Source organism: Hipposideros armiger, unplaced genomic scaffold (assembly GCF_001890085.2).
Source record: "Hipposideros armiger isolate ML-2016 unplaced genomic scaffold, ASM189008v1 scaffold_299, whole genome shotgun sequence".
NCBI classification, from domain to species: domain Eukaryota; kingdom Metazoa; phylum Chordata; class Mammalia; order Chiroptera; family Hipposideridae; genus Hipposideros; species Hipposideros armiger.
In genome coordinates, this window is record NW_017731649.1 from 957,941 (window position 1) to 970,083 (window position 12,143).

A 12,143-nucleotide genomic window follows, 5' to 3' on the forward strand; every position below is an offset into this window, starting at 1 on the left:
GTGCCACCTTGTGCAACGCCACTCTCACTGGACCCACACGGCCATTTCCTGCTGCCTGAGCGGCCCTGTCTTTCCTGTGGGCTTGTGAATGTTGCCGTGTGCTTTCGTATAGTGTGACACAAAGGTGGTGCCTTAAACCAAGAGCTACGGCTGACTGACATTTCATAGTTAAGATAAGGTAGAGTATGTGCTTCGGAAGAGCGCGATGGCACGTGCCATTTCGCCGGGTCCTGTGTCACAGCCGTCAGTCACATCGCACATGCATCAGCTGTGCAAAGTCACGGGCACAGAGGGTGCGCCCCAGGTTTACCGAATTCTGTAGTCACGACAGGTGGGTTTCCTACTCTCAGCCTTGGGGAGACTGTCTTAGGTATTTGCCGATGTATCACCAATTTTCGGGTCAAAAGGGGTCAGGGTTTGAAGACAGACTATAAGGAACGCGCATTATAAATCAATCCGTGACATAGAATTACATCGCAGTTTGCAAATAATAATAACAATAATAACAACAACAATAATGATAGTAACACAGTGACTACCACGGGCGCGGCGCTGCACTACCCCGCGTGGCCCGGCTGCTCACGGAGCCCTCAGACGCCTGCCTCCCAGGTGAGCGCACCGCGGTCACCTGTCCCAGGTCATGAGACCGGTCAATGGCAGTTGTGGGCCAGACCCAGCCAGCCTGCGTCAGTGAGGTGCTCAGGCACAGAGTGTGACGGACCCACGCTGTAAATACCAAATTATGTCCGTGACACACGCCACTGAAAAGACGCGCAAAAGTTCTATCTTAATGTTACCGTTTGTGTTGACTTGTAACTGAGTGAAGCCCTGTATGTTCCCTGACGCCCCTCTTGACCACACAGGGACATTTCTGGACGTTGGGGCTTTCTGCTAACTCCTGCTTCTGTCAGGTGGAGCCTGTCTGGATTCATATAACTTTTATTTACATTTTTGGATGAAGAAAGAAAGAAAAAAACTATGCTAAAAATTTTTAAATGTATATTATTATTTTCTGTTGTCTCGTGCACATAATTATTTCAACTATTTTTTTAAATGTACGATATGTATTTATTTATTATATTGATTTTTTTGGCTTTTAGGCTACCTGCTGAAATCTTTAATTGAGAGACTTTGTGTTTTCATGATGAATTAAAAATAATTATCATTTTATTTTGGTTTGTTAGATATTGCATCACGTTACCCTACGCTTTGGACTGAACAAGTTAAAAGTCGACAGAACAAAACCAATAAGAATTCAGGTAAAAAGGCTTAATGTCACTGGCTTTGTTTTCTTGAACTTGAACATATAGCACACCTTTTTCCTTGGCTAGCAATCAAACGCTTATGACTTGGTCACCAAAATATAGTTCAAATTTTGGTATTTTTATTAAATTTTCTAAATTCTTTGAAATATTTCTCTGCATATACAAAGACAACTATGGCTTTAGATATAAAAATAGAAATATTGCTCATAGGTATTTGCTTTTGACCTAATTCCAGAGATGTCAAAACACTTGGCTAATTCAGTTCAAAATCCTTGATACCGCGTGGATGGCTTTGCTACCAGCCAGTGTTTGACACAACTTTCACCTTTGAAAACTGACTGTGTGACGTTGCACAGACAGGTGATGGGTCATGGCGTCTGTTTAGTGGCGTCCACTGTTTTCCTGAAAACGGACGCCGTGTGTCCTTACTCGTGCGTGGCCACTGACTGCGCCTGCGTCTCCTCGGCAAGTGGGGTTTCCACATGTGATTACAGAGGAGGCCGCCCCCCAAGGCTGGGGCTGCTTGGGCCGGTCTTCCCGCCAGGACGGGCCTGAACCCCTGCGCCCCTCCGTGGGCAAGTCCACGGGCTCGACTGTGGGATGCCTGTGTACAGGTGGCAGGGAAATTAAAAACTTATTTACGGGGTGGACAATTTTTTTCTCAGGAATTACCGTTTGGACAAGTTTCCCTGTTGCCTAAAGATACGAACCTGTGTACTTCTACGAACTTTAGAAACTCAATTTCATTCGATCTTGCACCGTATTCCCCCAAGTTACCTTATTTGAGTTGCTTCTGTATTATATAGATCAGTGGGAAATTAATGAAAACATTGCATGTTTCAGATTGATTGGTGGGTCTTGAAAGCTTCTCCTGGGAGAGTTACTTGGCAGTGCCTACACTTAATTTGAGACACAAATATAAAATTCCTGTAAAGAGGGGCACTGGACATTTGCATGTTTTTAAAAGGCAATTTTAATTGTCAGTAGGAATCAGTCTCAGGTTTTGACAGCAAGTTCCATATGCACTCATGAGACAAATACATTTTTGTGTTTCAGCCATCACTTGCTGTTACCAGGTTTTCAGGCCTTAAGTGGCCTGTCAATTATAATTAACCAGTGAAAACAGTGCAGGCTTTAAGTGTTTAGTGGGACTGAAAGTAACGTTTCAGGAAGTTCCAGTTTACATAAGCTACCCTACACTATAATTTGATTAAATCAGCCCAAATGAGTTGATCACAAAAAGATGACATTGAATTGATTTATAGACACGGGGCATGAAATTACCTGATTATATCTGTGCTTAATACCAGTTGTCCAGACACATGTTCTTCCTGAGGGTCTGAAAAGAGTCAGACCTAGTTGGGATTTTAGGATATTAAAAATAGTGTTTAATTTATTCAGTTAACAGTGAAATGGCAAACAGGCATGGAGATAATACACTGACCTCTGTTGTCATTAAGATTTCTAACATCAGAGGAGTTTCATTTGTATTTAATTTTTATTTTGAAAATATGCTTTTGCTAATAACTTTCTTTGGTAGAAGTAGACACATGCATTAAACAAAACATAAATAATTTGACTTATTTGTTATGCTGTATTTTTTTTAAATGTGCCTTATTTGTCAGTACTGTCGGTAGCTGAAGGGATGGGTCCCAGGACCCCCGCGGACACTAAGCTCCTTGCGTGCTCAAGTCGCTTCCATAAAACAGCGTAGAACCACACATGCGGTCAGCGCCCTGTGTCCCCAGTGCCCAACCGAGGGTCAGAGATACTGTTTTCAATCTGCGGTTGGTTGAATCCTTGGATTGAAACCCACAGAGACAGAAGGCCAGCTGTGATCTTTCATGTCCTTTTACAGAACAGGCCAAACTAAAAACGTGTTGCTTTTCTCTGATGTGTCCTTTTATCAGTTAAAAGTAATATTTCCCCCAGGAATTTGTACTACTACCTATAATATCACTTATTTTACCAAATGCATGGAATGTGAGTGCCATGTGTGGATGTGGTCAAATGTGTTTGGAGCACATACTGATTGTAGTTTTTTAGAAGGGACTGTTCTCGCCAAGGAAAATAAAGTAATTCCAATCTATGAAAATGTATACATAGTAGGCAATAGTAATGATAAATGTTTATTTACTACATTAATAAAGAGTTTTACCATCATGTGTTCCATGAGCACTTTGATGGTATCATTACTTTTTCCCCCTAAAACAAACTAAATAAAAGAAACAAACGAAAAGATAGATAATTAGAAAAGTGAGCTAATCTAAGTACCACTACAGTTTGACTGCTGAACTTTTATTAATTGAAATTCAATATAAATATAAAGAAAATATTCTCCTCTTGGTTCATTAAGCAAGCAAAACATCACTTTTGTTATGTGAATCAATATACATTAAATAAATGAATAAAATCTGAAATTGCATTTTACTTAAGAATGCATTACTCAGTTTTTCCTATCAATATATAATTGAATGTCAATTAATTTTTTTACTTCCTTGAATGATTATATTAAGTTTTATTATTCTACTCATAGAAGACATAAAATTTGATTATAGCACTTCATCAGATAAGAGTTTTGTAACATATTGTCTTTTTCTTATATGAAATTCATTTACATATTTATTAAACCAGTGCTCCTTTCCTGTGCTACCTTAAATACTTCCTAAATTTCTGCCTGATTTCCTTTAAAACCAATCTTGGATATTAAAAAAGGGAATGCAATTTTTTGTTGTTGTTGTTAGTTGAACAAGTTGTTCAAACATCACAAAAGCACAAGAGCTATTTGTGAATTACGAATCCCAGTGTGTTTAGGGCTCTGTAACCCATGAGTAATAAAAATAACATTAGAGTAAAAGCCTAAGGTTGTAACACTTCAAGCTGAGGGCTCCCACCTGCAGGGCAAGGAGGCACCGAGGCTCATGGAGCAGTTTCATTACGGGGACCATCTGCTGTCACTCGTGAGGGCAGCGTGACGTAGGGAAAGAAAGACTCAGAGAGGATGACAGGAAGTGGCAGTAATGGAAGGCTAGCCTACACAATTTGGGTAGAAAGAGCATTCAATGTGATTATCTTTAAGGATTAATTGAAAAATAATCCTTAAATGATTGGGTTCACATTGATGTCTGTGTGATTTTGCTTTTCAGGCTTCAGTATCTTTTATTTAAAAAAAACAAACTCCAAAAAACCAAGAAACAGATTACTGTCATACTATTTTCAGGTGCCACAGGCTTTTACAAAAACTAAGAACCAGAGTGCCATTGTCATGTTATTTTTTTCTCTAAGTGTGCAGAGATGTTACATTCATACCAAAACGGTCATCTCAGTTTCCGTCAATTACTGAGCGTTCGGGGGAGATCTGATGATGGGTCTGTTGTTGCACACAGTACCGCGTAGAACGGAAAAGGAGTACAAGGCAGGTGCCTGAGCTAAGAAATTTCTGTAAAATATGCTTGTACTGGGAAATAAAACGTCAGTCATGTTTGATGGATGCGGCACCGATTATGACAAAAAGTTCAGGGAAGGGAAGATAAAACGGGTAGATTTAGATTGATGTAAATCATGTGATTTTAGAGCTAGGACAGATCCTAAAGAATCGTTAGCCCAGCCTCATCTCATCATTCTACAGATGAAAGGAAAAAGAAAAACAAAACTCTGCCGCTCAGAGAAGTGGAGAGGTTTGTTCACTGCCGCAGCTCCTGGTGTTACTTCCATGATCTCGTCACGTGATTGGGGAAGTTTTGTGGAGAAGCCAGGCTTTCAGAACAGCCTTGCACAATGGACAGGATTTAATGGAGTCACAGGATCTTACGTCTGCAGAAGCCACACAGACCACTTCGTTAACCCCTTTAACGTAACGACTGAAGAAACAGACATGGAGAGAGGCAGTGATTCGCTCAAGGACGGCACAGGGGCAGATGTGGTTTTGGAATGTTCTGTCCATTCAGGAGTAGCCAAGTTGCATAAACGCCTCCACTCAGAATGTTCCTAGTGATCGGAGAGCCCTGTTTATGGATGAAGGTGGAGCGACGTCCAGTTACGGACCTGACACCTCCGCCAGGTGTAAAGGACTTTCTGTCCTGTTCGGTTCCCAGCCATCACTGTTTCTGTGTGCTGTTCCTCCTCTGAGCTCTGGCCTCGCCCCGTGGCCCCTCCTCGCCCCATCCTATCTCTGGCCAACATGCTTTCCCCTGGGGACACCGCGCTCCCGCTGCCCACGACTTACTCCCTCACCGCTCACCCCGGTGTGACTCCAGTGCCCTGTGTGCCAGCCTCCAGACCCTGACGGCGTCCGCCATAGTTAACGCATCACGACTCCCCTGCCTGTTCCTTCACAGGTCTGGCTCCTTATACGCTCCAATCTCAGATTTGGTGTGTGATTTGTTAACAGAGCACATCAGGCTCCCCCTCGGTGCCCCGAGTGCCGCGTCCTGACGTGGTGTTACCCGTGAGGTCGCCAGGCGTGGAGGGCAGGTTGCAGCCTCATGCCCTTGGCCTCTGCCTGCACACATCCTGTCCTGATAGCCCTGATGAGCGTACGCAGTAGGGCAGAGGAATGACTTTTGCCACGAGACTCTTTGAACCTATTGGGTTGTTGGAAAAGTCATGACATATTTTGTTTATGTTTTTCAAAGGTCATTTATTTATATAAAGAACAAAGATCAAGCAATGATATTTTGCCCGTTTTGTTCGATAACCTTTTGTCATCTTTCAGTGAGCTTCATAATTCCTCATTCATAGAAGGACCTGTCTTTATTTGCAAAAAACTGAACAAGGTGCTGATTTACAGCCTTGTCTGAATTGAACGTTATACCACACAAAGAGTTTTGAAGAGAGCGAAACAAGTGGAAGTCTGATGGTGCAAGGTCAGGCGAGTATGGTGGGTGTGGCAACACATCCCATCCAAGCTCCAATCATTTTTGACGGGTGATCAAACTTGTGTGTGATCTCACATTGTCACGATGAAACACAACTCCTTCATAATTAATAAGCTCTGGACATTTCTGGATGATGGATTCATTAAAACTGTCCAATTGCCTACAGTACACATTCGAATTGATTGTTTGGTTCCTTGGTAGGAGCTCGAAAAACACAACACCTTTAAAATCCCACCACACTGAGAGCATAACCTTCCTCTGATGAATGTCTGCTTTTGATGTCGTTTGAGGTGAATCATCACGTCGGGACCAAGACCGTTTACACACCACATTGTTGTAAACAATCCACTTCTCATCACCAGTTATCAGTCGCTTCAAAAAAGATTGTTTTCCTCATGTTTAATGAGCATATTGCAGATGTTTATACACGCCGTCAAATGAACTTCTTTGAGTTCATGCAGAACTCAAATATCAAGCTTGCTTACGTATCCCAGCTTCTTCAGGTGACCATGAATACTTGAATGGTGGATGTTCAATGTTTCTGCAATCTCTCGTGTCATGTAATGTTGGTTTAACTCGATCAATGCCTTTGTTTTGTCATCATCAACCTCAGTGGGCCTCCCTGACTGAGGAGCATTGTTGAGATAAAAATCACCAGTATGGAATTTTGTGAACCATTGTTGGCACTGACGTTCTTGTAGAGCATTGTCACTGTAAACTTTATACAACTTTTCACAAGCTTGACATGTGTTCTTTCCTTTATGGAAGTAAAAGAGTAAAATATGGCCAAAATGCACAGTTTGGTCTTCCATCTCCAACTTGTAAAATCTCCAAAACTCAACCAAATCACTCAATTTTTTGTTAAAATGAAGCTAGAACTGTCAGCTGTCAAATGACATAGCAACAACATAGAAGCGAATGACTCTAGTACTTCCAAAAATGAACTAGTGCCATCTGTTGCAAACAAGCATCATGACTTTTCTGACAACCCAACAGACATACCTTCTTTGCTGCTTCAACATCAGTGTTGTTTTAGAGATTGACTTCAGGTCTTTTTCTGAAAGTGTTTTTACCAAAGGCAATAAAACTTTTAGTGCGGTGAAGGGACCAACCGCCATCAAAGGCTTTTATTTACAACTAAGGACACGACTGCTATTGGTCGCAGTCAGTGGCCATTCCCACCCCTCCCATGTCCTGCGTGGCTGCACGGCATCGGGCCGTCCGCGCTGGCCCCGCATGGAGTTCTGTCCCACGCGAATGAGCTGCTGGTGAATGCCGTGCACTGGAAGTGTAGGCAGAGTGCGCAACGGCCACGGAGCCCCTCCGCCCTGTGCTTCCTTCCTTGGGAACGGTGGGCATCCCAGTAGGAGCAGCTAACCTTGCTTGCACCTACTGTGTGCCGAGCACATCGTGTGTCCTGCTGGTCCTCGTAACAGGGGGGGTTGGCACAGTTCCTCCCTCCATCAGAAGGCTACAACCACGCCCAGACGACACAGGGAGCAACGTTCACAGGCGGGACTGATGTTCCGTCATACCGGCCTGAGCCATGCTCCTGACCACTGTGTGTCAGAGTGGAGACACCCCCTGACCTGTGGGCACCTCCGTGGCCCCACAAAGACAGATGCCGTCTGCACAAACACGTGGGGTCCAGAGTTATCAGGAGAGGTAGGCAGGAGGCACCGTGAGTCAGTGAAAGGGCATCTGTTTATGGGGTGTCAGCAGGGACCTAGGGATGCCCGGGCATCGTTACCCAAAGAGGAGTCACCCAAAGGTGACACGAGGAAAGGCACCTCACGCTCCTTCAGAGGTTCTTGGCAGAGGCCGGAGGTCATTCTGCTGGGCTCCAGCGGTCCTGCCCCAGACGGAGGGTCCGGGACCCCCTGCTCTGTGGGTACAGCCTGCACTCACCTTGCCTCAGGGAAGGAGAAAGTCAGCTCCCAGCTGTGAGCTGTGTAAACCTCTCTCCGAAGTTCAGTGTAAGGAGGTCACCTGGGAACCGCCGGCAGTCGGAGGCTGGACGTGGAAAGACATTGAGTCTCGGCCTGAAGCAAGGTGACCTCAGGGTGACTCAGAGCTGCTCTGCGGTCCTTCACCGGTGACCGCTTTGTGCCTGGACCTAACCGCATCGGTGAGAACGCTCCCTCAGGTAGGAGAAGTGAATGGCTACCTCCCCATGCATCCCGCCTCTGTGGAGCTCCAGGTAGATGCCGAAGCCGGTGCGGTCGGGGCTGTGCTCCTGTCACCGCTGGCACGGCGGGGTGTGCTCCCTTGGGCACAGGCCCTGTGAAGCACCTTCTAAAGGACCTTCACTGCGAAGTGAGTGGAAAACACGCTGCAGCAGAGCAGAGAACAGATGGGTTTCGCCGAGTTGGTGTCTCTGCACTGTGATGAGGACGGGGCTCTGCTCGGTGCCCTCAGCCCTCCTGGTCCAGCCCCTGCCCCTCTCTGCTCTGCCCGCAAAGCCTCGTCCTTCACGCCTTGGACCTTCCTGCTCTGATGCTGGGTCTCGCTCCTGCCTGCCCGCGACCTGTCATCACTCCCCAGGAGGAAGACCCCAAGTGGCCACTTCACGTTACTTCACGCTAGAAAAAAAGACACACTGGGCTGTGAAACACGTCAGAGGCTCGGCCTCTGCTCTGTGCCCACCCGCGTTACCCGGTCTGGTGTTTCAGTAAGTCGTCCCGGCGACTCAGACTCTCCGTCCATGACTGACCCCCGTGTCCCCTCAAGGGCACAGAGGGAGAGGGGAGGACCCGGGAGGGTCCGTCACGCGGAGGTCCGGCAGCCCCTGCGGTCCCGCCTGCCCTCTGCTGGACCCGGCAGCTGCGCTCTGCTCTCAGTGGCCTCAGGGATGGGTTTGTGGGGAGTGGACACCAAGTCCTGCCTCCTGCGTCCACCAGGGACTGGGCAGTGACCATGGCTGACCGATGTGTCACTTCTAGAGATGGGCCGAGAGTCCTGTGCAGCCTGCTTCTCCCGCTTGCCCTTCCCGAGCCATGGTCACATTCCATCCAGAGCGTCGCCTTCGACCGGCGTGATAGTCAGCTCTGCTGGCCACAGGCCGGGCCACGTGCCCGGCTGCTCAATGAACACTGAACGTCCCCGCAGAGGTGTTGTCTAGAAGAGATTATGGTTGAATCAGTGCGTGCTGACCCTCCCTAATGCGGGGCTCATCCCAGCAGGACTGAGGGGGCCCCCGCGATGTCGCCTGGGTGGGGCACGGGGGTGGGGCGGTGGCACCGTTGAGCGGGCCACTGCTCATCTTCTGAGTCAGGAGATAACTGGAGGTGGGACCCAGGCCCGCCCGGCGGTCAGCGCCGTGTGTGGTCTGGCGTTGGGTCTGCCGCCTGCTCCGGGCGGCCGAGGCTCCGGGACTTCTCTGTGTGTCGAGGACAATATGCTGACATTCCCACAGCTGCCTCCATGGTATCGGCCTTGATGACCTGCAGTGGGTGGTCCCTGTGCTGTGTGCCGTCCCCCCGCTGGAAACACGTGTCCAGGAACACCCTCACTGTTATCAGCTTTAAAAATCAGCCAGGTTTGGGCGGCTGAGGTTTCTTCTCCCCCACCCCACACACTCAGTCGGTCACCCCTGCCAGGGTCACTGTGCCCTCAACACTGGGCTGCCACCACCGTGGCCAGCGAAGCAGGGGTCTCGTCCAGCCCTGGGGGCCTGGTCTGCATGGCCCCGGCACAGGCAGCGGTCTGCAGGCACCACAGGCTCATCCAGTCGCGTCACAGAGAAGCACAGCTTTGCAGATAGTGCTGGATGTGGGGCCTGGGCATTTTGTCTTATTATTTGTTCCAAATCTGAAGTTGCTGACGGGGCATGCCTGTTCTCTGTCTTTGCCCGTAACTCTTCCAAAATGTGAGTGTGGGGCCACAGAGATGCCCCTTCCGGGAGTGTGGCTGGAACTGCAGAGCCCAGGACACACACAGGGCCCCTGGCCCAGCTCTGACAAGCCCCTGCTCTCCTGGCCTTTTCATTCACGTCTCTGCAAGTTTTGCGTGTGAGCTGGGAGATGCATAGAGGCTCCGGTGTTGTCATCTCTGCAACCCTCCTCCCACTCGGGAGAAAAATATTGCTTCCTCCCAAACCATTAAAACAGCCCTGTTTTCCATCCAGCAGACGTCCTTGATGCTAACGACGCGCCACAGCTTTATGGGGCCGTTGGTGGAAACATTTCTCTGCTCTCCTCAGAGTTGATAATTTTTGTTTTATTGCACATATTAAAATTAGTGCCAAAAGATAATCATCTTTTGATTCTGCTTTAAATCATGGTAAATGCATTCCCTAGGGAAAAATAACACAAATTATGTTTTCTTTCTGTGTTTCTAAGCTTTAAAGTATTATTTCCCTCATTTTTATTTTCATTTTTCAAATATGAGATTGCAAAAATATCAAGATACCAACTAGATTCTTAAGTTATGAAGCTTGGGTCATTTGAAGAGATTAAAATATTAAAACAAATCAAATAGCTCACTTTACATGTGGAAGCATTTTAAAATATTTGCCTAAATATGTGCATAACTGAATTGATCCAATTTTCCTAATTGTAAAAGGGAGTTTTCATTATAGTCACATTTAATCCTTAGATTTCAGTATCCAGACTGTGATTATATAATCGGGACCCAACATTTCAACCTAAGCACACGAAACAGCGCTGAAAGCAAGCGCCTCTCATCCACGCGGGCTGAACACACTCACCACCGTGTGTATGTGGCCTTGGTGCTCACGCTGCGTGAACAAGGGTATTTCATGGAGCTGGTGAGGTCAGGAAGTCCATGGTGTCCCTTGTGGAATCACAGCTACGCTGCACAGCACGCCCCGTGCACTTCCATGCGCAGTGGCCACTACTTCCTGTCCCCCACACGGCTGGCCTGGGTCCCCAGAGCCGCGATTCCGTCTTTGCTGGCTCTGCAGACACATGTCCTGTGCTGCGGAACCCCTTCAGGCCAGCTCCTGGGAAGGTGTTGCCTGGACCAGGATGCTAGGTCTTGGCCGGTGCGTGTCTGTAACCAGGCCTGCACCCCAGGGTGGGGTGGAGGGTTGCAGACGTGCCGTGATGGGTAAGGTCCCTGGACAGAAGCCCGTCTTGGCATCAGGCGTGAGAACGAGGACAGCGACAGCATCTCCACTCTAGACCCCAAACAAAGCCTCGCTGTCACCATTTACGTGGGAAGGGGCATGTTGACAAGGACGGGATGAGAGAGAGACACCCACAGTGCCTGGCTGAGGCGCTTCAGAGTGCTGTGCACACACAGCCACAGGCAGGAAGACCGGGCACGGGCCGTCGAGGTGTGACTGTCCCTTCCGCTGAGTGGCTGTGAGTCTAGGTGTAACTTTCCTTCTCACAGGGATTGGGGTCCCTACTGCTTACGGCCTTGCTGGGGCTCTGGAATTGCAGGGGTGAGGATACCGGGCTGACTTGGGGTTCCCACTGTGGATTCTGAGCATGCCGTTTGCCGCTTTGAGTTTTGGCGTATCATCTTTAAAGTGGTAGCGATGAAACCTCATGGAATCCCATCACATCCGTGAAAGCCCAGCTCAGCCAGCTGGGTCCGTCAGCGCACAGTCAGTGAAAGAGGATGGAGTTTCCTCCAGTTGTCAGGTGTAAGCGCAGCGCTAGGCTTTGCAAATAACAGAAGGACACCACCTGAGAATCTTGTGCGTGTGTGAATTTGTGCATGACTGTGTGTGCACGGGAGTGTGTATGTGTGTGCATGAGTGAGTGTGTGTGTGTGTGCATGAGTGTCTGTGAGTGTGTGTGTGCATGAGTGTTTGTGTACCGGAGTGTGTGTGTGTGTGTGTGTGTGTGTGTGTGTGTGTGTGTGTGTGCACACGTGTGTATGGGTGTGTGAGCGAGTATATGAGTGTGTGTGTGCAGATGTGTGTGAGTGTGTGTGTCATTACAGAGGTCACTAGTGCCACTTTGGGAGAACGCAGGTGCTATGTGTTGTAATGACAGGACACACAACACAAATGCACTGAGGAGAGGTT

General features: G+C 47.7%; 1 protein-coding gene across 1 annotated transcript in view; it reads left to right on the top strand.

Annotated features, from left to right (window-relative positions):
- The window catches only part of SMOC2 (SPARC related modular calcium binding 2), a 136,976-nt gene that overhangs the window by 57,013 nt on the left and 67,820 nt on the right, over positions 1-12,143 (top strand). Inside the window, exon 8 of the mRNA XM_019659456.1 lies at positions 1,185-1,259. Coding sequence (XP_019515001.1) covers positions 1,185-1,259 — 75 coding nt within the window. The remainder of the gene's footprint in view (positions 1-1,184; positions 1,260-12,143) is intronic.